At 46.3% G+C, this 27,533-nt stretch overlaps 2 protein-coding genes across 4 annotated transcripts in view; both read right to left on the bottom strand.

Annotated features, from left to right (window-relative positions):
- LOC106573460 (CUGBP Elav-like family member 3) overlaps positions 1-16,089 on the bottom strand; it is an 83,795-nt gene extending 67,706 nt beyond the window's left edge. The window contains exons 1-3 of one of the 2 annotated variants that reach the window (XM_045699177.2): positions 15,494-16,089; positions 15,246-15,273; positions 14,694-14,942 (exon numbers count right to left, since the gene is read on the bottom strand). In XM_045699177.2, coding sequence (XP_045555133.2) covers positions 14,694-14,838 — 145 coding nt within the window. In that variant the 5' untranslated portion in view covers positions 14,839-14,942; positions 15,246-15,273; positions 15,494-16,089. The remainder of the gene's footprint in view (positions 1-14,693; positions 14,943-15,245; positions 15,274-15,493) is intronic. The other variant, XM_045699163.2, reaches the window with a different exon arrangement.
- Positions 16,090-17,552: 1,463 nt separating this feature from the next.
- The window catches only part of LOC106573456 (thrombospondin type-1 domain-containing protein 4), a 290,336-nt gene continuing 280,355 nt past the window's right edge, over positions 17,553-27,533 (bottom strand). For both annotated transcript variants that reach the window (XM_082960591.1, XM_082960590.1), the window contains exons 11-17: positions 25,168-25,297; positions 24,780-24,984; positions 23,806-23,979; positions 23,547-23,714; positions 23,099-23,278; positions 22,562-22,709; positions 17,553-20,008 (exon numbers count right to left, since the gene is read on the bottom strand). In XM_082960591.1, coding sequence (XP_082816717.1) covers positions 19,878-20,008; positions 22,562-22,709; positions 23,099-23,278; positions 23,547-23,714; positions 23,806-23,979; positions 24,780-24,984; positions 25,168-25,297 — 1,136 coding nt within the window. In that variant the 3' untranslated portion in view covers positions 17,553-19,877. The remainder of the gene's footprint in view (positions 20,009-22,561; positions 22,710-23,098; positions 23,279-23,546; positions 23,715-23,805; positions 23,980-24,779; positions 24,985-25,167; positions 25,298-27,533) is intronic.

The following is a 27,533-nucleotide window of genomic DNA, read 5'->3' on the forward strand; positions in this document are numbered from 1 at the left end:
CCACGTACAGCTGCTTCCAATAAAGAAGTGTGGTCACGAACTCTCTCTGTCTCCTGCGCCTGACTCTACCTCTCCTGTTCCTCGAGCCAGCCCGTGACAGAAATCACGTACCCAAACTTAATGGAGTCAGCAGGAGCTTCAGCGCCAGCCATGTCCATGGAGGAAACCGTAGACCAACACTCCACCCTGCTCCACCGGCTGGGGAACGCCATGGATCAGGTGTTGGCGCGCCTGGAGAGCTGGGACCGACGCGCTCTCGGCCCCCTGAACGCGGCAGGCCAACAGCCTGCGCCCCCACCAGCACCCACAGCACCCAGTACCAGTGGGGTGAAACTCGCTCCCCCCAGGGAGTACGATGGAACGGCCGCTGGGTGTAAGGGCTTCTTACTCCAGTTGGAGTTATACCTGGCGACCGTTCGTCCCTCTCCCTCGGGGGAGGAGAGCGTCAGCGTCCTCGTCTCCTGCCTCACGGGTAAGGCCCTGGAATGGGCAAACGCCGTGTGGGACAGTCCGGACTCAGCCAGGGACAACTACCCAGAGTTCACGGCTGTTTCACCTGAGGCAGGAGACGAGGAGCGCGCAGGATTTCGCTCTCGAGTTCCGGACCCTGGCCGCGGGAGCAGGGTGGAATGAGAGGGCCCTTATAGATCACTACCGTTGTAGTTTGAGGGAGGACGTCCGCCGGGAATTAGCCTGTCGGGACACGACCCACACACTGGACCAACTGGTGGATCTGTCCATCCGACTGGACAACCTGCTGGCCGCCCGCGGACGTCCGACCCGGGCCCTGCTCATTCCACCCTCCAGCCCTCCTGCTCCCACGCCTATGGAGATAGGGGGGGCAGCAGCCAGGAAGACTGGAGGGGGAGGTCGCTCCTGCACCTCATGTGGTCGCAGAGGGCACACTGTGGACCGGTGCTGGGGAGACTCCCCTAGGAGTCCAGAAGGCAGGCAGAGCGCTCCTTTGACACCTCAGGTGAGTCAGCACCAGCCTCACCCAGACCCCCCTGTCCGTCACATGTATGTGTCAGTTTCCTTTCCTGGTTTCTCCCCTCACTCCCGGTTTAAGGCGCTAGTCGATTCAGGCGCAGCAGGGAGTTTTATGGACCGTGGGGTCGCGGCTAAGTTAGGGATTCCCCTGGTCCAGTTGGACCAACCCTTCCCCGTGCACGCCCTAGACAGTCGACCACTAGGGTCAGGGCTGGTCAGGGAGGTCACTGTGCCTCTGGTTATGGTAATGCGGGGGGGGTCATGAGGAGCGGATTAGTCTTTTCCTCATCGATTCCCCAGCATTTCCAGTGGTTCTAGGGATTCCCTGGCTAGCCACTCACAACCCTAAGATTTCGTGGGGACAGAGGGCTCTTAAGTGGTGGTCAAATGAGTGCTCGGGCAGGTGCATAGGAGTTTCCATCGGTGCGACTACGGTGGAGAGTCCAGACCAAGTCTCCACCGTGCACATTCCCTCAGAGTATGCCGATTTGGCTATCGCCTTCAGTAAAACGATTGCGACCCAATTACCACCTCATCGACGAGGGACGGCGACCTCCAGGTGGGCGCTGCCCTTCCTCGTAGTCACGTTTATCCCCTGTCTCAGGAGGAAACAGCGGCTATGGAGACATACGTCACTGAGTCCTTGAGGCAGGGATACATTCGGCCATCTCACTCACCCGTCTCCTCGAGCTTCTTTTTCGTGAAGAAGAAGGAGGGAGGTCTGCGCCCGTGCATTGACTATAGAGGTCTAAATGCCATCACAGTGGGTTTCAGTTACCCACTACCTCTCATCGGCCTCGGCGATGGAGTCATTTCACGGGGCGCGCTTCATCACGAAATTGGATCTCAGGAGCGCATATAATCTGGTGCCTATCCGAGGAGGGGACGAGTGGAAAACGGCATTTAGTACCACATCTGGCCATTATGAGTACCTCGTCATGCCGTATGGGTTAAAGAATGCTCCCACAGTCTTTCAATCCTTTGTGGACGAGATTCTCCAGGGCCTGCTCGGTCAGGGTGCAGTGGTGTACATCGATGACATTCTGGTCTACTCCGCTACACGCGCCGAGCATGTGTCTCTGGTGCGCAAAGTGCTTGGGCGACTGGTGGAGCATGACCCTATACGTCAAGGCTGAGAAATGTGAGTTTTCCAAACCAGCCGTCTCTTTCTTGGGGTATCGCATTTCCTCATCAGGGGTAGTGATGGAATGTGACCGCGTCTCAGCCGTGCGTAATTGGCCGACTCCCACCACGGTGAAGGAGGTGCAGCGGTTTTTGGGATTTGCCAATTACTACCGGAGGTTTATCCGGGGCTTTGGGCAGGTGGCGGCTCCCATTACCTCACTGTTGAAGGGGGGCCCGGTGCGGTTGCAGTGGTCCGCGGAGGCGGACAGGGCCTTTAGTCGTCTGAAGGTTTTGTTCACCGACGCTCCGGTGCTGGCGCACCCGGACCCCTCTTTGCCCTTCATAGTGGAGGTGGACGCGTCCGAGGCTGGGGTAGGAGCCGTGCTGTCCCAGCGCTCGGGCGCCCCCCCAAAGCTCCGCCCCTGCGCCTTCTTCTCTAGGAAGTTGAGTCCGGCGGAGCGTAACTATGATGTGGGGGACAGGGAGCTGTTGGCTGTGGTCAAAGCCCTGAAGGTGTGGAGACATTGGCTTGAGGGGGCACGTCACCCTTTTCTCATCTGGACTGACCACCGCAATCTGGAGTACATCCGGGCGGCGAGGAGACTGAACCCGCGTCAAGCCAGGTGGGCGATGTTCTTTACGAGATTTCGGTTTAACATCTCGTATATCCCAGGTTCCCGGAACACTAAGGCCGACGCACTGTCTCGTCTCCATGACGCCGAGGAACGGTCCACCGATCCCACGCCCATACTTCCAGCCTCCTGCCTGGTGGCACCGGTGGTCTGGGAGGTGGACGCGGACATCGAGCAGGCGTTACGGACGGAGCCTACTCCTCCGCAGTGTCCAGTGGGTCGTAAGTACGTTCCGCTCGACGTTCGCGATCGGCTGATTCGGTGGGCTTACACGCTTCCCTCCTCGGGTCACCCAGGGGTTGAGCGGACAGTGCGTGGTCTTAGTGGGAGATACTGGTGGCCCACCTTGGTGAGGGACGTGAGGCACTATGTCTCCTCCTGTTCGGTGTGCGCTCAGAGTAAGGCTCCCAGGCACCTGCCTAGAGGGAAATTACAACCCCTCCCGGTTCCACAACGACCATGGTCCCACCTGGCGGTGGATTTCTTGACCGATCTCCCGCCGTCTCAGGGCAACACTACGATCCTGGTCGTTGTGGACCGGTTTTCTAAGTCCTGCCGTCTGCTTCCGTTACCCGGTCTTCCTACGGCCCTGCAGACTGCGGAAGCCTTATTCACCCACGTCTTCCGGCACTACGGGGTGCCCAAGGATATCGTCTCAGATCAAGGCCCCCAGTTCACGTCCCGAGTGTGGCGGGCGTTTATGGAGCGACTGGGGGTTTCGGTCAGTCTGACCTCGGGGTTTCACCCCGAAAGTAATGGGCAGGTGGAAAGGGTAAACCAGGAGGTGGGCAGGTTCCTGCGGTCCTACTGTCAGGACCGGCCAGGGGAGTGGGCAAGGTTCGTGCCATGGGCCGAAATGGCTCAGAGCTCTTTGCGCCACTCCTCCACCAACATATCACCATTCCAATGTGTGTTGGGTTATCAGCCGGTCCTGGGGCCATGGCATCAGAGCCAGACGGAGGCCCCTGCGGTGGAGGAATGGGTTCAGCGCTCAAGGGAGACCTGGAACGCTGTGCAGGAATCCCTGGAATGAACCAGGGAGCGACAAAAAGCGAGCGCTGACCGGCACCGCAGCGAGGCCCCCGTGTTCACCCCAGGGGAGAGAGTCTGGCTCTCGACCCGGAACCTGCCCCTCCGCCTGCCCTGCCGGAAGCTGGGTCCGCGGTTTGTGGGGCCATTTAACCTCTTGGGGCTAGGTGGGACGCTAGCGTGCCACCCGTGGTGCACTCCATCAACAGCAGGTGCATTTCAAGAGCAGCAAATTTGAATCCAAATAAATGTCAAAATTCAAATTTTTCAAAAATACAACTATGTTACACCATTTGAAAGATAAACATCTCCTTAATCTAACCACGTTTTACGATTTCAAAAAGGTTTTACGGCGAAAGCATAAATTTAGAGTATGTTAGGACAGTACATTTACAAGAGTTGTGTGTAATGTTTTGTCAAGTCAAAGACAGGGTCACCAAAACCATAAAACCAGCTAAAATGATACACTAACCTTTTACAATCTCCATCAGATGACACTCCTAGGACATTATGTTAGACAATGCATGCATTTTTAGTTCTATCAAGTTGATATTTATATCCAAAAACAGCGTTTTACTATGGCATTGATGTTGAGGAAATCGTTTCCCTCCAATAACCGGCAGTCAAGTCAGCGTCACAAATTAAATAATTAAAATTAGAAAACATTGGTAAAATATTATATTGTCATTTAAAGAATTATAGATTTACATCTTTTGAACGCAATCAACTTGCCAGATTTAAAAATAACCTTACTGGGAAATCACACTTTGCAATAATCTGAGCACTGTGCCCAGAAAAATACGCGTTGCGATACAGACTAGACGTCATGTTGGGGAGATCTAAAATCGAAAATACTATGTAAATAATCCATTACCTTTGATTCTCTTCATCAGATGTCACTTCCAGGTATCACAGGTCCATAACGAATGTAGTTTTGTTCAAAAAAGCTCATCATTTATGTCCAAAAATCTCCGTCTCGTTAGCACATGATGTAAGCCAGCCGGACTTCTCGTCATGAACGAGGGGAAAAAATATATTTCCGTTCGTTCAAACATGTCAAACGTTGTATAGCATAAATCATTAGGGCCTTTTTTAACCAGAACATGAATAATATTCAAGGTGGACGAATGCATACTCTTTTATAACGTATTGGAACGAGGGTACCCAACATGAAGTAGCGCGCCAGGTGTCTAATGGGACATCACCGTTCCATGGCTCTTGTTCGGTCAGATCTCCCTCCAGAAGACTCAAAACACTTTGTAAAGGCTGGTAACATCTAGTGGAAGCAATAGGAAGTGCCAAAATATTCCTAAACCCCTGTGTTTTTCAATGGGATAGGTTTAAAGTCAATACAACACATCAGGTATCCACTTCCTGTCAGAAAATGTCTCAGGGTTTTGCCTGCCAAATGAGTTCTGTTATACTCACAGACACCATTCAAACAGTTTTGGAAACTTTAGAGTGTTTTCTATCCATATATAATAAGTATATGCATATTCTAGTTACTGGGTAGGATTAGTAACCAGATTAAATCGGGTACATTTTTTTTATCCAGACGTGCAAATGCTGCCCCCTAGACCCAACAGGTTAAAGTCCTGAGGAGAATAAACGAGGTGTGTTACAGATTACAACTTCCTTCTTATTATCGCATTAACCCCTCGTTTCATGTGTCTCTCCTCAGGCCGGTGGTAGCTGGTCCGCTGCAGGAAAATGAGGTACGGGAGGTCCCTCCACCCCCCCTGGACATCGGGGGGCCCCCGGCGTACACAGTCCGGTCCATCTTGGACTCCAGACGCCGGGCGAGGGGCCTGCAGTACCTCGTGGACTGGGAGGGGTACGGCCCGGAGGAGAGGTGCTGGGTACCGGTGGAGGACATACTGGACCCAGCGCTCATCCGGGAGTTCCACAGCCTCCATCTGGATTGCCCTGCGCCTCGCCCTCCGGGGCGTCCTCGAGGCCGGCGTCGGCGCGCTGCGGGAGCCGCGCGTCAGGGGGGGAGTACTGTCACGACAGTGACGGATGGTGGTGCCCCTCCTCGGCCGGGCGGAGCTCGGCGGTCATCGTCGCCGGCCTACTAGCTACCATCGATCCCTTTTTGTTTCACTTTCGTTTGGTTAGGTCTAGGTAGGCACGCACCTGTTTTGGGTTAGTCATTAGTAAGGGGGGGTTATTTAGGTTAGCGTAGGATGTGTGTGGTTGTACGTGATTGTGTTGCTTGTCCGGGTTTTTTGTGTTCGTAAAGAATGTGTACTGAGTTTTTTCCTTCTGCCAGTGGTTTATTTTGTTTGTGTACACCACCGCAGAATCTTTCAGGGCTGCGCCCCTATACTTTGTCGACCACGTACAGTGCTTCCAATAAAGAAGTGTGGTCACGAACTCTCTCTGTCTCCTGCGCCTGACTCTACCTCTCCTGTTCCTCGAGCCAGCCTGTGACACTCCTGGGCAGATGGACAGACACACAGGTTCATGCAGACAGAACACACACACTGAACAGTCAATCTGCTTATATTTATCTCTCTCTCCTACCCGCTTCCTTTCCCTGTTCCTCATTTTCAAGTCCATAATGTGAAAAGCGACTGGTTTTCTACAAGCCCCATAAACACAGTTAACCTACAGCTGACGAGGATACGACACGGCACAGCGCAACTCAAAACAGCACAGCTCAGAACAACACATCCTGAAGACCCAATAAAACTCACATTCACTCTATTCATCTAACTCACTACTAAAGAACCACTCACACTCGTTCCCAAACCTCTCTCTCTCTCTCTCTCTCTCATGTACCTGTGTGTAGGTAGAGCGGCTGGCCAGTGTTGTTCCTACACCTGTCACAAACCTGTCACCACCACTAAGACAACAGGCAGCAAGTTAACCAGGGCTGATCTCAGAGTAGTTATACACACAGCAGAGCAACATGCTAGCTCAGAACGCTTACAGAACCATCAGCCCTGTCCAGCATGACTCAACAACACACACACACACACATAATGACACACACAGACACACACAGACACACACAGAGACATACACACACAGAGACACACACATAATCAGACACACAGAGACACAAACAGACATACTGTAGAGACAAACACAGATACCGACAAAGAGACACACACACGCACACACTTATAACAACAGCAAGATTAGAACACCTCTACAAAGCGCACACACACACTTAATAGAAATTAACAATGACCCCCCCCTCCAAACACACACACACTTAATAGAAATTAACAATGACCCCCCCCCTCCAAACACACACACACTTAATAGAAATTAACAATGACCCCCCCCCTCCAAACACACACACACTTAATAGAAATTAACATTGACCCCCCCCTCCAAACACACACACACTTAATAGAAATTAACAATGACCCCCCCCCTCCAAACACACACACACTTAATAGAAATTAACAATGACCCCCCCCCTCCAAACACACACACACTTAATAGAAATTAACAATGACCCCCCCCCCCAAACACACACACACTTAATAGAAATTAACATTGACCCCCCCCCCCCCTCCAAACACACACACACTTAATAGAAATTAACAATGACCCCCCCCCCCCAAACACACACACACTTAATAGAAATTAACAATGACCCCCCCCTCCAAACACACACACACTTAATAGAAATTAACAATGACCCCCCCCCTCCAAACACACACACACTTAATAGAAATTAACAATGACCCCCCCCCTCCAAACACACACACACTTAATAGAAATTAACAATGACCCCCCCCCTCCAAACACACACACACTTAATAGAAATTAACAATGACCCCCCCCCTCCAAACACACACACACTTAATAGAAATTAACAATGACCCCCCCCCCCCTCCAAACACACACACACTTAATAGAAATTACCAATGACCCCCCCCTCCTCCAAACACACACACACTTAATAGAAATTAACAATGACCCCCCCCTCCAAACACACACACACTTAATAGAAATTAACAATGACCCCCCCCCTCCAAACACACACACACTTAATAGAAATTAACAATGACCCCCCCTCCAAACACACACACACTTAATAGAAATTAACAATGACCCCCCCCCCCCTCCAAACACACACACACTTAATAGAAATTAACAATGACCCCCCCCCCTCCAAACACACACACACTTAATAGAAATTAACAATGACCCCCCCCCCCTCCAAACACACACACACTTAATAGAAATTACCAATGACCCCCCCCCTCCTCCAAACACACACACACTTAATAGAAATTAACAATGACCCCCCCCTCCAAACACACACACACTTAATAGAAATTAACAATGACCCCCCCCCTCCAAACACACACACACTTAATAGAAATTAACAATGACCCCCCCTCCAAACACACACACACTTAATAGAAATTAACAATGACCCCCCCCCTCCAAACACACACACACTTAATAGAAATTAACAATGACCCCCCCCTCCAAACACACACACACTTAATAGAAATTAACAATGACCCCCCCCCCCTCCAAACACACACACACTTAATAGAAATTAACAATGACCCCCCCTCCAAACACACACACACTTAATAGAAATTAACAATGACCCCCCCCCTCCAAACACACACACACTTAATAGAAATTAACAATGACCCCCCCCCTCCAAACACACACACACTTAATAGAAATTAACAATGACCCCCCCCCCTCCAAACACACACACACTTAATAGAAATTAACAATGACCCCCCCCCCCTCCAAACACACACACACTTAATAGAAATTAACAATGACCCCCCCCTCCAAACACACACACACTTAATAGAAATTAACAATGACCCCCCCCCTCCAAACACACACACACTTAATAGAAATTAACAATGACCCCCCCCAAACACACACACACTTAATAGAAATTAACAATGACCCCCCCCCCCCTCCAAACACACACACACTTAATAGAAATTAACAATGACCCCCCCTCCAAACACACACACACTTAATAGAAATTAACAATGACCCCCCCAAACACACACACACTTAATAGAAATTAACAATGACCCCCCCCCCTCCAAACACACACACACTTAATAGAAATTAACAATGACCCCCCCCCCCCTCCAAACACACACACACTTAATAGAAATTAACAATGACCCCCCCCTCCAAACACACACACACTTAATAGAAATTAACAATGACCCCCCCCCCCTCCAAACACACACACACTTAATAGAAATTAACAATGACCCCCCCCTCCAAACACACACACACTTAATAGAAATTAACAATGACCCCCCCCCTCCAAACACACACACACTTAATAGAAATTAACAATGACCCCCCCCCTCCAAACACACACACACTTAATAGAAATTAACAATGACCCCCCCCCTCCAAACACACACACACTTAATAGAAATTAACAATGACCCCCCCTCCAAACACACACACACTTAATAGAAATTAACAATGACCCCCCCCCCCTCCAAACACACACACACTTAATAGAAATTAACAATGACCCCCCTCCAAACACACACACACTTAATAGAAATTAACAATGACCCCCCTCCAAACACACACACACTTAATAGAAATTAACAATGACCCCCCCCCCTCCAAACACACGCACACTTAATAGAAATTAACAATGACCCCCCCCCCCTCCAAACACACACACACTTAATAGAAATTAACAATGACCCCCCCCCCCCCTTCAAACACACACACACTTAATAGAAATGAACAATGACCCCCCCCTCCAAACACACACACACTTAATAGAAATTAACAATGACCCCCCCTCCAAACACACACACACTTAATAGAAATTAACAATGACCCCCCCCTCCAAACACACACACACACTTAATAGAAATTAACAATGACCCCCCCCCCCCTCCAAACACACACACACTTAATAGAAATTAACAATGACCCCCCCCCCCTCCAAACACACACACACTTAATAGAAATTAACAATGACCCCCCCCCCCCTCCAAAAACACACACACTTAATAGAAATTAACAATGACCCCCCCTCCAAACACACGCACACTTAATAGAAATTAACAATGACCCCCCCCCCCCTCCAAACACACACACACTTAATAGAAATTAACAATGACCCCCCCCCCCCTTCAAACACACACACACTTAATAGAAATTAACATTGACCCCCCCCCCCCCCTCACAACACACACACACACAGGGCCCTCTTAAAGATGGGCTTATTGTTGCAGCTCTAAAGGGGATTCTCCAAACTGGAGATGGTCTCCCTCTCAGCAGGCTTGAATCAGTAGGCTTACCACTCCATTATACTGACTGGAGAAACGGCTAAGCTGTTACATAACACCCCAGGTCAGAAAAATGGGTCTACCTAGTGTGTGTGTGTGTGACTGTATACTAGACTAGAGGTATGCCAGGGTTAGACAGACATTAAGATAACACCCATCATCTGAACTAGAGTGACTTGGGGTCATGGCTTAAAGGCTAAGGGTCAGGACACCTGCTGAGAGAGAGAGCGAGAGCGAGAGCGAGAGCGAGAGAGAGAGAGAGAGAGAGAGAGAGAGAGAGAGAGAGAGAGAGAGAGGTGTTCGGGAGTATTTCTAAGGATATGACAGGCTGCTCTCCAGTCATAGAGGATGTCTTTATGCCCATCTCTCTAATAATGTAGGAGCTGTTGGCGTTTCCCAGAAAATCCCAATGTTTAACCTACAGATTGGACCGCATTCCATGTTTTCCCATTTAAGGTGAGGGAGGGCTGGGGCGGAGAGATAAACAGAGAGATCAGGACGACAGTGATCCAAAAACCAACCAAGCTCACGACTGAGTACACACACGCGCACGTGTGTACGCACGTGCACAGACACTAGAGGATTAGAGAGTGTGAGCGAGAGAGAGCAAAACAGAGAGAAAGACTGAAAGAGAGAAAGAATATACTCCCTCCTTCCCCCATCCTCTCCCAGAAGACACTGTTTGATATACAGTACCAGTCAAAAGTTTGACTGGTACACACCTACTCATTCAAAGGCTTTTCTTTATTTGTACTATTTTCTACATTTTAGAATAATAGTGAAGATATCAAAACTATGAAAGAACACATATGGAATCATGTAGTAACCAAAAAAGTGTTAAACAAACCAAAATATATTTAATATTTTAGTAGCCACCCTTTGCCTTGATGACAGCTTTGCACACTCTTGGCATTCTGTCAACCAGCTTCACCTGGAATGCTTTTCCAACAGTCTTGAAGGAGTTCCCACATATGCTGAGCACTTGTTGCTGCTTTTCTACACTCTGCGGTCCAAGTCATCCCAAACCATCTCAATTGGGTTGAGGTCGGGTGATTGTGATGTCATCTGATGCAGCACTCTCTCACTCTCATTCTTGGTCAAATAGCCCTTACACAGCCTGGAGGTGTGTTCGGTCATTGTCCTGTTGAAAAATAAATGATAGTCCCACTAAGCCCAAACCAGATGGGATGGTGTATCGCTGCAGAATGCTGTGGTAGTCATGCTGGTTAAGTGTGCTCTGAATTCAAAATAAATCACAGACAGTGTCACCAGCAAAGCACCCCCACACCTCCTCCTCCATGCTTCATGGTGGGAACTACACATACAGAGATTCATCTGTTCACCTACACTTTGTTTCATAAAGACCCAGCGGTTGGAACCAAAAATCTCAAATTTGGACTCCAGACCAAAGGACAGATTTCCACCTGTACAATGTCCATTGTTCATGTTTCTTGGCCCAAGCAAGTCTCTTCTTCTTATTGGTGTCCTTTAGTAGTAGTTTCTTTGCAGCAATTCGACCATGAAGGCCTGATTCATGCAGTCTCCTCTGAACAGTTGATGTTGAGATGTGTCTGTTACTTGAACTCTGTGAAGCATTTATTTGGGCTGCAATTTCTGAGGCTGGTAACTAATGAAATTATTCTCTGCAGCAGAGGTAACTCTGGGTCTTCCTTTCCTGTGGCAGTCCTCATGAGAGCCAGTTTCATCATAGCGCTTGATGGTTTTTGCGACTGCACTTGAAAAAACTTTCAAACTTCTTGAAATTTTCCAGACTGACTGAACTTCATGTCTTAAAGTCATGATAGAATGTTGTTTCTCTTTGCTTATTTGAGCTGTTCTTGAGATAATATGGACTTGGTCTTTTACCAAATAGGGCAATCTTCTGTATACCACCACTACCTTGTCACAACACAACTGATGCATTAAGAAGGAAATAAATTCCCCAAATTAACTTTTAACAAGGCACAACGGTTAATTGAAATGCATTCCGGGTGACCACCTCATGAAGCTGGTTGAGAGAATGCCAAAAGTGTGCAAGCTGCCATCAAGGCAAAGGTGTCTACTTAGAAGAAACTCAAATATAAAATATATTTTGATTTGTTTAACACTTTTTTGGTTAATACATGATTCCATTTGTGTTATTTCATAGTTTTAATATCTTCACTATTATTCTAAAATGTAGAAAATAGTAAAATAAAGAAAAACCCTTGAATGAGTCCAAACTTTTGATTGGTACTGTATGTGATCAGGAGAGGGTGATTAGTGACAGAGTTTCCATGGTGACCCATCATCAGACACATGCTAAACAGACAGCCTACTCTACTGTGGAAGTGTTAACATCAATGATAGTGCTACTACACCAGCATTACTATCAACCTAGACCAGCATTACTATCAACCTAGACCAGCATTACTATCAACCTACACCAGCATTACTATCAACCTAGACCAGCATTACTATCAACCTACACCAGCATTACTATCAACCTATACCAGCATTACTATCAACCTACACCAGCATTACTATCAACCTAGACCAGCATTACTATCAACCTAGACCAGCATTACTATCAACCTAGACCAGCATTACTATCAACCTACACCAGCATTACTATCAACCAATACCAGCATTACTATCAACCTAGACCAGCATTACTATCAACCTAGACCAGCATTACTATCAACCTAGACCAGCATTACTATCAACCTATACCAGCATTACTATCAAACTAGACCAGCATTACTATCAACCTAGACCAGCATTACTATCAACCTAGACCAGCATTACTATCAACCTACACCAGCATTACTACCAACCTATACCAGCATTACTATCAACCTACACCAGCATTACTATCAACCTAGACCAGCATTACTATCAACCTAGACCAGCATTACTATCAACCAATACCAGCATTACTATCAACCTATACCAGCATTACTATCAACCTAGACCAGCATTACTATCAACCTAGACCAGCATTACTATCAACCTACACCAGCATTACTATCAACCTACACCAGCATTACTATCAACCTAGACCAGCATTACTATCAACCTAGACCAGCATTACTATCAACCTACACTAGCATTACTATCAACCTATACCAGCATTACTATCAACCTACACCAGCATTACTATCAACCTACACCAGCATTACTATCAACCTATACCAGCATTACTATCAACCTACAAAAGCATTACTATCAACCTACACCAGCATTACTATCAACCTAGACCAGCATTACTATCAACCTAGACCTGCATTACTATCAACCTACACCAGCATTACTATCAACCTAGACCAGCATTACTATCAACCTACACCAGCATTACTATCAACCTAGACCAGCATTACTATCAACCTACACCAGCATTACTATCAACCTAGACCAGCATTACTATCAACCTACACCAGCATTACTATCAACCTACACCAGCATTACAATCAACCTACACCAGCATTACTATCAACCTAGACCAGCATTACTATCAACCTAGACCAGCATTACTATCAACCTAGACCTGCATTACTATCAACCTAGACCAGCATTACTATCAACCGACACCAGCATTACTATCAACCGACACCAGCATTACTATCAACCTAGACCAGCATTACTATCAACCTAGACCAGCATTACTATCAACCTACACTAGCATTACTATCAACCTATACCAGCATTACTATCAACCTACACCAGCATTACTATCAACCTATACCAGCATTACTATCAACCTAGACCAGCATTACTATCAACCTACACCAGCATTACTATCAACCTACACCAGCATTACTATCAACCTACACCAGCATTACTATCAACCTAGACCTGCATTACTATCAACCTAGACCAGCATTACTATCAACCTAGACCAGCATTACTATCAACCTACACCAGCATTACTATCAACCTACACCAGCATTACTATCAACCTACACCAGCATTACTATCAACCTAGACCAGCATTACTATCAACCTAGACCAGCATTACTATCAACCTAGACCAGCATTACTATCAACCTAGACCTGCATTACTATCAACCTAGACCAGCATTACTATCAACCTAGACCAGCATTACTATCAACCTAGACCAGCATTACTATCAACCTACACCAGCATTACAATCAACCTACACCAGCATTACTATCAACCTAGACCAGCATTACTATCAACCTAGACCAGCATTACTATCAACCTACATCAGCATTACTATCAACCTAGACCTGCATTACTATCAACCTAGACCAGCATTACTATCAACCTAGACCAGCATTACTATCAACCTAGACCAGCATTACTATCAACCGACACCAGCATTACTATCAACCTACAACAGCATTACTATCAACCTACACTAGCACACACACTTGATCTTGAAAATATTTTTAAGTGTGTGTCTTAATCTCCTGTGGCTGTATGTTTGTGTGTGTGTGTGTGTGTGTGTGTGTGTATCGTGTGTGTTCGTGCATGTGTGTGTGTGTGTGTGTGTGTGTGTGTGTGTGTGTGTGTGTGTGTGTGTTTGTTTATTTGTGGGTGTCTGCCTGTCTGTCTGCCAGTGAGTAGTCTAGCCCAAACGCCTATTTGTGTCCGGAATTATTTCTACAGGTGGCTGGGTTCCCATTATTCGCCTACCTTTGTGCATGCCGGTGTATTTGTCCTTTATCACCGTCAGCTCGTAGATCTTCCCGAACTGTTCAAAGATCGGTTTGAGGTCCTTCTCCTCCAGATTCCGAGGAATCTGCCCCACGAACAGCTTGATCGCGTCGGCTTCCTTCATCGGGACACAGCGGGGAGAACGACAGGCGCTTTGCGGGGTTCGAGGTGAGAAGAGCGGGGTGAGTGCGAGCAGAGTCGTGATCCTCTGGAGAGAAGCGACCAGAGCTGGAGGGTGTTGGAGGAGAGAAGGAAAAGGAGATGGACATAAAAACAAGATATGTAAATGTGTTATTTTCTTTTTTTCACAATATAGGATAATCATTGATTAATTGAATAAAACCAAATCAATATTTTTGGATGAATTCTCATATATTTACAATATTAGCCTATTGACACAAACAATGGCACTTGCGCTTCTCACAAAAACAATTATGCAAATGATGATCAGCCAATCAAAAAATAATTAAGACATTTAAATTGCAATAAAACCGAAATTAAAATTAAATATCAATAAAACTGATATATTACCTTTAGGACGTGAGAGTGTTCGGAGCCCCTGGGGAAAGGAAAATATATGGTTTAGACGGTAGATGAGCGCTGTAGAGCGGCTGTGAGCGGTTTCTTTGTTTGGCCAGCTGTAGGTTACATACACTCATTGGATGTCAACGTATGGGGGCTCATCTCTTTGTCCGCCCCGGCTCAACATACACACAAAACACACACAAAACACATGCGCACAAAAACACAATATGGAGCCTTGGTGTTAAAAATCCTACCGATTTCAAGAGATCCTTCACTCCACGTTGTGAAATAATCCCCAGAGTAATTTGAGATTATTTTGTTTATTTTTCCACGTTTTGCCGTGGCGTTGTTGTCTTCAGTGCGCGTCTCCTGTTATCCTCCCTCGGGGAATAGGAGGCTCTATGCGATTCGTTCTCCGCTCTTTGTGCCAATCGCTCCCTCTCCCGGTTTCGAATCCGTAACAGATCAGTGGAGTTGCTGCTCCCGTTAAGGTCTCACGTCTTGGCAAGCGACCATCAGATCACATATCCCCAACCCGGTGCCTTGGTGATCCGTTATTTGCTCTATCCTCTCGTCACGACTCTTGGCAAATCCGGTCAGTCACTCTCTGAGTATTGCCCTGTCTGTTAGAATAGTCAAATTTCTGCAATAATTAGGCTACAAGGCTATATTCTTTAAAACTATTTCTGTAGCAGCCAGCTATTGATAAATCCAGCAGTCCATTTATATAGACATTTAAAGGCTAACACATATATTAAAATATACTTATTAATATCTAACGTTTTCCTCCCGCGCTACCCCTCTTTCCCTCAGTGTATAGGCTACCGTAGCTTTTGACGTCGTCTGCCGGTGTCTCCCTCTCTCTATCCTGCCCTCCCTCCCCCCTCTCCCTCGAGCGGTTGACAGGCTGTGACGTAAAAGGCAGGGACCGTCAAAAACTCTACTCCAACCTTAAAAAGAAAACCCATTTTATCTTTCGGCGTAGCCTACACCTTTTAGCCCTGAAAGTAAAATATAGGGAACACTGTGGAATATATATGGACAGCTATTTCAGTTATCAAAACCAGGATTAGTCGACAATTTGTATAAGCGTTTTCAAACAAGCTCTTTGACTATGTCTTCGTTAGTGTCCAGTACGTATGTGCTCGTGGACGGTGCCTGTAGTTCTGGAACGCCGTGCTGCCTATTGTTCTGGCAGCGAGCTCTGGCCGTGGTGCTGAAGCCTGCCATACTACCAGCGCGCGCGAGCGGCGTCACGACTACAGCTGCGCACACAACACGCACACGCCAGCCTTGAGGTTGCCCTAACCAGTTCTCTTCTGCGTGTTGAACAAACGCTACATTCGTAGTCATATCCACGATGTGCACAAATAGGCTAGCCTAATGTGCGAGAGAAAGGGGAGAGAGCGAAAATAGAGAAGATAGGCCTATACTACAGACTACACTGATCTAACAGTATGGGTTAACCTACAATAATACACCGTCGTATCAGCCTAGTGAGGGAGGGATCCTCCCCGCTCTGATACAGACAGGCACAGCAGACCTCATCTGTCCATGGTCCTGAACCAATATATTTACAACCTTCATCAAACTATGAAGCTTTTTAACTCATCTTTATTGCTGGTGGGGTTCTCTTTGGTCTCTTTCGGGTGTGTTTGTTTTTTTCTTCTGCCACCTCCTCGCGCTTAAGGAGAGGAGTCAGAGAGTTCAGGGTAATTTACTCTGAAAGGTCACCATCTGCCTCCCACCACCTCATGCCCCCTCTCCCCGCCTACTGCCCCCCACCGTTATATATCGTCAGTTCACACACGCCGGGTCTATACCAGGAACAAGCCGCTGGACGGCACGCGCGGCCTTCCCCGGAGATCTACACCGTATCACTGAGCGTAGCTGTAGGCAACAGCACGAGCATGCATGAGGAACTCATGCTCGGGCCTCTTTCATGGTGGTGTCAGAACTGGAGGCTTTTCGGTTTCTCTGTCGTCTGTGGGGTAGGCCTAGGGCTAGAATAGGGCGAAATTGCCCCCTATTGATCCTGATTTACGGTCAGTTTAGCATTTATACCCAGAATGGTGTCGTTTGTTCGTAGAGGAAACGTTAGATCCATGAAGTCATATTAAGCTTGCTTGAGTTATCATCACAACACAAACGAGTCTATTCTGAACAAGGGAAGACAAGTCGGCTACAGCTTCACAAGCACACAATACTGAGGACATGTAGGTCTACTTTATTACAATGTACTGTAGGTCTCAATGGACATTGAGGCCTGCTAATTGGGGGGAAGAAAAGTGCACAAAATAGAAAAAGGCAAACTATTTTCTCATTATAGTTTTTATTTCAAATTAAGTTTGTGATAGCATTTTCCACACACTCGTTTGCCTTTTTCAAAATAATACAAAATCCATATACTTCTATGCAATAACTTCTGATCATAAACTCTGACACGATAGCAACAAAGGGAATTTGCTACAGCTCCTCTTAAGCAAAAAAATAAATTACATGTATTTTTTATAATAGATAAATTACTATCCTTTTTTTCAGACTTTTTAATATAAAACTTTTTGTTTCTACTAAAAACGATTTAAAACATGAGAATGACATTCACAGATAGACTCATACAAGAATACACCCATGGCTGCATACTCACACAAATAAACACAAATAGGCAACTTCACAGAGACAGGAAGACAAACACACACAAACACACACAACACACACCATCCAAGGGTAGCAAAATATAATTTGTTCTTCTTAATATGATGACTGAAAAATATTAATACTTTTATATGAATATATGCATACAGTTAACATGTACAGTATGCCTAAAATTCAAATCATACCACAATATAGGAGATATTTATGTATATGTATATTAAGTATATGTTCACACAGAAATATAGACATACAAATATAATATTGACTGACAAATATACACATCGTTCACCTGTGGAGTGTGTGTGTGTGTGTGTGTGTGTGTGTGTGTCCGTATGTTGTAGACGTAACATACAGTAACATGTTACAACTATGTCATAAGGCATAGGGGCAATATATGTTAAAAAGAGCTTTGTTTAAGTCAAAGACAACCCTTTTAAACGTTTTCAGTAAAAACACAAATTAGTTAGGGAGATGTTCCTTACTACTGTCACAACTTGCTCCTTTGGGAGTTAAAGGCCCAGTGAACTCAAAAACGTGATTTCCCTATGTTTTATATATCCTTCAACACTATGAGTTTGGAATAATACTGTGAAATTGTGAAAATTATGATAATGCCATTTTAGTGTAAGAGCTGTTTGAAAAGACCGCCTGAAATTTCACCCTGTTTTGGTGGGATGAAGTTTTGGTCTGCATGGTGACATCACCAGTTAGTTAAGAGACCAATAAGAGAAATAGTTTCAAACCTCTCTGCCAATAACAGCTACAGTAGTTTTCAGTTTCCTAGCAAAAGTCTTGCTTGAGAAATTGCTCTTTGCTATGAAGTTTTTTTTTCTTCTTTTTGACCATTTAAATTGAAAACAATCACAGTAAGGTACTTAATTGTTACCCAGAAAGGATTTGATATTGAGATAAAAACAGCTGAATTGGACCTTTAAGACACAGCTTGCTCTTCAGCATATTGTGGAAAATGCATTTCTGAAAATGAATGCATAAATGAATACAATGTTATTTCAATACCATTCTTGAACATATTGATGGGTCAGATGATGCAATTGAAATGTCTCAGGTGGTGGTATATTTTCTGTATGTAGCAGAGGTGGTTCGGTGTAACCTTAGCTGAGACCTGAACACTGGTATTAGCTCTCAGGGGTAATGCCTTGGCTTTAGTTCAGTGGGCTAACAGTCGTGAGGGCACAGGTTGGATACCTGGACAGTCACCAATAGACCATACAGTCGTTTCATTCTACCCCTGCTTGTTTTCAGATTGGGGGCGTTCTCAGGTTATGGACATCTCTCCACTATTGTCCTTTAAAAACAGGTCACTTGTACTAGGCCACCATTTTACATTTTGGTATGTTTTCACCAAATGTTGATGATGCTGTATAAACACTGAGGAGACATTTAAAATAGTTTTTTTTTGCGTATAGAACACAAACATAGAAAACATACATCATACAAACTTCCAGCAGGTTTTATACTGCTATTGGGTTATATCTTCTGGGTCCCATCTATCCATACTAGCATACTACATAGTATGCATGGACAATACTTCACCTCACACTCAGTAGTATGCAAGTTTGGCTACTGGGACAGAGCTCTGGACCCAGGTCCTGGGTGTACATACATCATCCACAGCATCTCTCAGCCATAGAAACAGAAAGAGTGGACATAGAAATCAGATGTATTCCATATCATGGAGCTCTGTACAATGTCATTGGATTTTTTTTTGCATACGCAGATAACCCATAAAATGTAAGAAATGTAGTAAGTAACAAATTAACTCACATTCCAAAACATCCCTTCTCTAACGGCTGTACATCTGGCCCAGAACACAATTCAATCCCCACTTCATGTGGTAATATATCCACTCTACCCACTCCATTTCTATGGTCTGATAATTTCTATGGTAACCTGCACTTTGACTTCTAACCCCTTAAACCCTGACCCCTGGCTGACCTCGGCTGGAAGCCTGTTATTGGCTGGTCAGTGCCTCTTGGCCCGCTGAGCACTCTGGGTACATGAGGCGCAGCAGGCAGTCTTGTAGTAGGAGTAGACACACAGTCTGGCCTGAACCACCATCACACAGTTATGACGCCGGTCCCTGCAGTTCTCATCTACAGAGAGAGTAGAGCAGAGGAGAGGGGGAGAGGGAAGAGTGGAGGGGAGGAGGAGAGGGGGAGAGTGGAGGGGAGGAGGAGAGGGGGCGAGGGGAGGAGGAGTGGGGGAGAGGGAAGAGTGGAGGGGAGAAGGAGAGGGGAGAGGGAAGGAGGAGAGGAGGAGAGGGGGAGAGGGAAGAGGGGAGGAGAGGGAAGAGTGGAGGGGAGGAGGAGAGGGAAGAGTGGAGGGGAGGAGGAGAGGGGGAGAGGGAAAAGTGGAGGGGAGGAGGAGAGGGTGAGAGGGAAGAGTGGAGGGGAGGAGGAAGAGGGGGAGAGGGAAGAGTGGAGGGGAGGAGGAGAGGGGGAGAGGGAAAAGTGGAGGGGAGGAGGAGAGGGTGAGAGGGAAGAGTGGAGGGGAGGAGGAGAGGGAAGAGTGGAGGGGAGGCGGAGAGGGTGAGAGGGAAGAGTGGAGGGGAGGAGGAAGAGGGGGAGAGGGAAGATGAGGAGAGGAGAAGGGAAAGGGAAGGAGAGGGAGAAAGAAAGAAAGGGTTAGATTTCAAATCTCACAAGCAACACACACTCACACATATGTACATATGTACTGTACAGTGCCTTCATAATGTCACGACTTCTGCTGAAGTCGATGCCTCTCCTTGTTCGGGTGGTGCTCGGCGGTCGACGTCACCGGTCTTCTAGCCATCATTGATCCATTTTTCATTTTCCATTGGTTTTGTCTTGTCTTCCAACATACCTGGTTCCAATCCCATTCATTACATGTTGTATATTTAACTCTCTGTTTCCCCTCATGTCCTTGTCAGAGATTGTTTGTTGGTATGCTCGTGATTTATGGATTGGTGCGCGACGGGTTCTTGTACCCACCTTTATTTATTATGTACTTTGGTTTTGGAGTTTTGTTAACGTTATTAAACTACTCCATTTATACCAAGTTGGATTCTCCTGCGCCTGACCTCCCTGCCACCTACACACACACGTCATTACACATAAAGTATTCACACCCCTTGACTTTTTCCACATTTTGCTGTTACAGCCTGAATTTAAAATGGATTAAATTTAGATTTTGTGTCACTAATCTACACACAATACCCCATAATGTCAAAGTGGAATTATGTTTTTAGAAATGTTTACAAATCAATAAAATATGAAAAGCTGAAATGTCTTGAGTCAATAAGTATTCAACTTTTGTTATGGCAAGCCTAAATAAATTCAGGAGTAAAATGTGCTTAACTTGTCACATAATAAGTTGCATGGACTCACTCTGTGCAATAATAGTGTTTAACATGATTTTTAAATGACTACCTCATCTCTATACCCCACACATACAATTATCTGTAAGGTCGAACAGTGAATTTCAAGCACAGATTCAACCACAAAGGCCAGGGAGATTTTCCAATGGTTCACAAAGAAGGGCACCGATTGGTAGATGGGTAAAAAAATCAAGCAGACTTGAATATCCCTTTGAGCATGGGTGAAGTTATGAATTACACTTTGGATGGTGTATCAATACACCCAGTCACTACAAAGATACAGGTGTCCTTCCTAACTCAGTTGCTGGAGAGGAAGGGAATCACTCAGGGATTTCACCATGATGCCAATTGTGATGTTAAAACAGTTTAACGGCTGTGATAGGAGAAAACTGAGGATGGAGCAACAACATTGTAATTACTCCAGAATACAAACCTAAATGTGAAAGGAAGGAAGCCTGTACAGAAAGAAAAAATATATATTCTGTTTATCATAAGGCACTAAAGTAATACTGCAAAAAATGTGACAAAGATATGTTTTGGGCAAATTCAACACAACACATAATTGAGTACCACTCTCCATATATTCAATCATGGTGGTGGCTGCATCACATTATGGGTATGCTTGTCATTGGCATGGCCTCGGGAGTTTTTTAGGATAAAAATAAACGAAATAGAGCTAAGCACAGGCAAACTCTTAAAGAAAAACCTGGTTCAGTCTGCTTTTCCACCAGACACTAGGAGATGAATTTAGGACAAATATATACCTTTCAAGGCCAAATATACACTGGATTTGCTTACCAAGACGATACTGAATGTTCCTGAGTGGCCTAGTTACAGTTTTGACTTAAATCGTCTTGAAAATCTATGGCAAGACTTGAAAATGGCTGTCTAGCAATGATCAACAACCAACTTCAAAGAGCTTGAATAATTGTTTTAAGAATAATTGGCAAATATTGTACAATCCAGTTGTGCAAAGCTCTTAGAGACTTACCCAGAAAGACTCACAGCTGTAATCACTGCCAAAGGTGATTCTAACATGTATTGACTCAGGGGGTTGAATACTTATCTAATCAATATATATTAGTGTTTTATTTTCCATATATACAATTATTATTATTTATTTATTGCAGTGACATTAGAGTATTTTGTGTAGATCATTGATAAAAAATGACAATGAAGTCCATTTTAATTCCACTTTGTAACACAACATGTGGGAAAAGTATTTTCTGAAGGCACTGTAAACATACAGTACACACACACACACACACACACACACACACACACACACACACACACACACACACACCTGCGACCTGTGGACTGCAGGGTATGGTATTGCAGAGCTGCTCCTGGTCAGGTTTGTCTGTAAGGGAGCATTCTGGGCTGTGCTGTTTGTCAGGTGTGAGACACCGTACTTCTCTGATCTGTAGCCCCTTACCACAGGAACGAGAGCACTGAGGGAGAGAGAAGAGGAGAAAGAGAGAGGAGGATGATCAACATCTTTCTCATGATCAACAACCAACTGCAATCCAAGGTCGTAATTATGTTCTCTCTCATCCTCCTCTCCTCTCCTCTCCACCCTCTCTCCTTTCCTCCCTTTCTCCTCTTTCGCTCCTCCTTCTCTCCTCTCCTCCCTCTCTCCTCCTCCTCTCCTCCTCCCTCCCTCTCTCCTCCTCCTCTCGCCCTCTCTCCTCTTTCTCTCCTCTACTCCCATTCTCCTCTCCTCTCCTCCCTCTCTCCTCTCCTCCCTCTCTCCTCTCCTCCCTTTCTCCTCTCCTCCTCTCCTCTCCTCCTCTCCTCTCCTCCCTCTCCTCTCCTCCCTCTCCTCTCCTCCCTCTCTCACCGCGCTCCACTCCGTAGTAAACCACTGAGGCTGACATGCTTCCATCGCACACGTCTGCACCGAGGGAGGCTTTTCCAGCTGGGCACACTGGCTGATCGGTGCCACTTTGAAATCTGTCCCCATCTTCTCCACACAGATGATGTCCCTTCGCTGAGTTCCATTTCCACATGGAGCGCTACACTGGAGGAGGGAAGAGAGGGAGGAGGGCGAGAAAAATAGCAAGGAGTGAGAGGGAAGAGAGGCAGGAGAGGACAAAAGATGAGAGGGAAGAGAGGTGGAAAACATTACATTTTCTTCCTATTCATCTGCTATTACAGTACTATGCATTTCTTTTTTATAGGTAAATATCTATCCATCCATTCCAAAAAATAATTATTGAATTGAAGTGACTGATTATATTGGTAACAGTATTGATCGATGGCTGCCACACCCCCCCTGCTCCTCTTACCTGACCCCAGGGGCTACTGTACCACATGTAGGTGGGAGCACACGGACCCCCGTTACACGCCTTCATGTCCGCCGGTTTGTCCCCCAAACACTCTCCTCCCTCTCTCCCTCCACGGGTCAGACACAACACCTCTCTCCTCTGAACCCCTGGACCACACGGGGCTGAACACTGAGAGAGAGAGATGGGGGTATTAGAGAAGTTAGTGTATTGATGTGTGTGTGTGTGTGTGTGTGTGTGTGTGTGTGTGTGTAGTACTCACAGTGTTGGACCAGCCAGTGAAGTACCAGTTGGTTACACAGGGCCCCATGTGACAGTCCTCACTTCCTTGTGGGCGGAGCCTGGAGTTACACTCCTTGTCATTCACCACGCTGCCATGGTCACTGACACAGCGGACATTACGAGTTTTCTTCCCCATGCCACAGTCCACTGAGCACTGTTGAGTTCAAATGAGAATGTTAGGAAAACCTACAGTAGAACAAAGACATTGGACAACAGGATGGATCACAACCTATAGACGTCAACACACATTCTCATAAAATGTCAAACTAAACACACATACACCATTCCCCAGTGTGAATATTAACATACCCCCCTGCCACTTTCTATACTCACAGAGCTCCAGTCGGTGCCTATCTCCCAGTGTGAATATTAACATACCACCCTGCCACTTTCTATACTCACAGAGCTCCAGTCGGTGCCTATCTCCCAGTGTGAATATTAACATACCCCCCTGCCACTTTCTATACTCACAGAGCTCCAGTCGGTGCCTATCTCCCAGTGTGAATATTAACATACCACCCTGCCACTTTCTATACTCACAGAGCTCCAGTCGGTGCCTATCTCCCAGTGTGAATATTAACATACCACCCTGCCACTTTCTATACTCACAGAGCTCCAGTCGGTGCCTATCTCCCAGTGTGAATATTAACATACCCCCCTGCCACTTTCTATACTCACAGAGCTCCAGTCGGTGCCTATCTCCCAGTGTGAATATTAACATACCCCCCTGCCACTTTCTATACTCACAGAGCTCCAGTCGGTGCCTATCTCCCAGTGTGAATATTAACATACCCCCCTGCCACTTTCTATACTCACAGAGCTCCAGTCGGTGCCTATCTCCCAGTGTGAATATTAACATACCACCCTGCCACTTTCTATACTCACAGAGCTCCAGTCGGTGCCTATCTCCCAGTGTGAATATTAACATACCACCCTGCCACTTTCTATACTCACAGAGCTCCAGTCGGTGCCTATCTCCCAGTGTGAGCAGAGTCGTAGCTGGCAGGACTGGGTGAGGTCAGGTGGGGTTAGGTTGGAGCAGCGTTGTGGTTGAACCATGGTGGAACGGTTCCCAAAGCTCTGTCTGCACTGAAGCTGTCTCTGCTGTACTCCCATACCACAAGACACACTGCACTCTGACCATGAGCTGGCCTCGAAGCTACACATACACACAGACACACACAGAGACACACAGACACAGACACACACAGAGACACACACAGAGACACACACAGAGACACACACACACACAGAGGAGAGAGAGATGAGGAGACCGTTAATACATATATACACTATACACTATGATTATTGCTTATGGCTGTTCATAGATCCACACACTCACAATGCTGGGCAGGGGTGCGTGTTGCAGGGCTCCTCCTCAGGGGAGGGTCTTGCTGCTGAGTCACACTTCCTGTCTGGGACTTCCTCGTCACTATGGCGGTTAATACACAGGATCGCCCTGTACTGGGACCCTGAAACACATCATCCTCATCACCACCACCACCACCACTACCAGCACTACCATCACCATCACCATCACTACCATCACCATCACAATCACCATCAAGTACCCTGTAAAGCAGGGTTCCTCAACTGGGGGCCCGGGGGCCAAATTTGGCCCGTGGCTGATTTTCTGAGCCCACCCCCCATTTTTATTTTATTGTTGGACACAAAAGACTGTAAAAACACCAGAAAAACAGCTCCAATTGATTTACATTTTTGAAATCTGTTCCAAATTATTCCTACGCATAATAGAGAGATACTGTATATGTGATTGTATACAAATATAAGCAAGGTATGAAATTATGATGTTTTAGTCAAATATTATATCTGTTGGGCTTCTTAAGGTCGATTATGTTCTGGCCCCCTGACCATCCGCTCAAGAAAATATCGTCCCACAGCTGAATCTAGTTGATGATCCCTGATGTACTGGGAGCCTGGTGGGAAGGTTATAGGATGATCCCTGATGTACTGGGAGCCTGGTGGGAAGGTTATAGGATGATCCCTGATGTACTGGGAGCCTGGTGGGAAGGTTATAGGATGATCCCTGATGTACTGGGAGCCTGGTGGGAAGGTTATAGGATGATCCCTGATGTACTGGGAGCCTGGTGGGAAGGTTAAAGGATGATCCCTGATGTACTGGGAGCCTGGTGGGAAAGTTATAGGATGATCCCTGATGTACTGGGAGCCTGGTGAGAAAGTTATAGGATGATCCCTGCTGTACTGGGAGCCTGGTGGGAAAGTTAAAGGATGATCCCTGATGTACTGGGAGCCTGGTGGGAAAGTTATAGGATGATCCCTGATGTACTGGGAGCCTGGTGGGAAAGTTATAGGATGATCCCTGCTGTACTGGGAGTCTGGTGGGAAAGTTAAAGGATGATCCCTGATGTACTGGGAGCCTGGTGGGAAAGTTATAGGATGATCCCTGATGTACTGGGAGCCTGGTGGGAAAGTTATAGGATGAATCTAGTTGATGATCCCTGATGTACTGGGAGCCTGGTGGGAAAGTTATAGGATGAATCTAGTTGATGATCCCTGATGTACTGGGAGCCTGGTGGGAAAGTTATAGGATGATCCCTGATGTACTGGGAGCCTGGTGGGAAAGTTATAGGATGAATCTAGTTGATGATCCCTGCTGTACTGGGAGCCTGGTGGGAAAGTTATAGGATGATCCCTGATGTACTGGGAGCCTGGTGGGAAAGTTATAGGATGAATCTAGTTGATGATCCCTGCTGTACTGGGAGCCTGGTGGGAAAGTTATAGGATGAATCTAGTTGATGATCCCTGATGTACTGGGAGCCTGGTGGGAAAGTTATAGGATGAATCTAGTTGATGATCCCTGATGTACTGGGAGCCTGGTGGGAAAGTTATAGGATGAATCTAGTTGATGATCCCTGATGTACTGGGAGCCTGGTGGGAAAGTTATAGGATGAATCTAGTTGATGATCCCTGATGTACTGGGAGCCTGGTGGGAAAGTTATAGGATGATCCCTGATGTACTGGGAGCCTGGTGGGAAAGTTAAAGGATGATCCCTGATGTACTGGGAGCCTGGTGGGAAAGTTATAGGATGAATCTAGTTGATGATGCCTGCTGTACTGGGAGCCTGGTGGGAAAGTTATAGGATGAATCTAGTTGATGATCCCTGATGTACTGGGAGCCTGGTGGGAAAGTTATAGGATGATCCCTGATGTACTGGGAGCCTGGTGGGAAAGTTAAAGGATGATCCCTGATGTACTGGGAGCCTGGTGGGAAAGTTATAGGATGAATCTAGTTGATGATGCCTGCTGTACTGGGAGCCTGGTGGGAAAGTTATAGGATGAATCTAGTTGATGATCCCTGCTGTACTGGGAGCCTGGTGGGAAAGTTATAGGATGAATCTAGTTGATGATCCCTGATGTACTGGGAGCCTGGTGGGAAAGTTATAGGATGATCCCTGATGTACTGGGAGCCTGGTGGGAAAGTTAAAGGATGATCCCTGATGTACTGGGAGCCTGGTGGGAAAGTTATAGGATGAATCTAGTTGATGATGCCTGCTGTACTGGGAGCCTGGTGGGAAAGTTATAGGATGAATCTAGTTGATGATCCCTGCTGTACTGGGAGCCTGGTGGGAAAGTTATAGGATGAATCTAGTTGATGATCCCTGATGTACTGGGAGCCTGGTGGGAAAGTTATAGGATGAATCTAGTTGATGATCCCTGATGTACTGG

Source organism: Salmo salar, chromosome 02, assembly GCF_965601325.2.
Source record: "Salmo salar chromosome 02, fSalSal1, whole genome shotgun sequence".
Classification (NCBI taxonomy): Eukaryota; Metazoa; Chordata; class Actinopteri; order Salmoniformes; family Salmonidae; genus Salmo; species Salmo salar.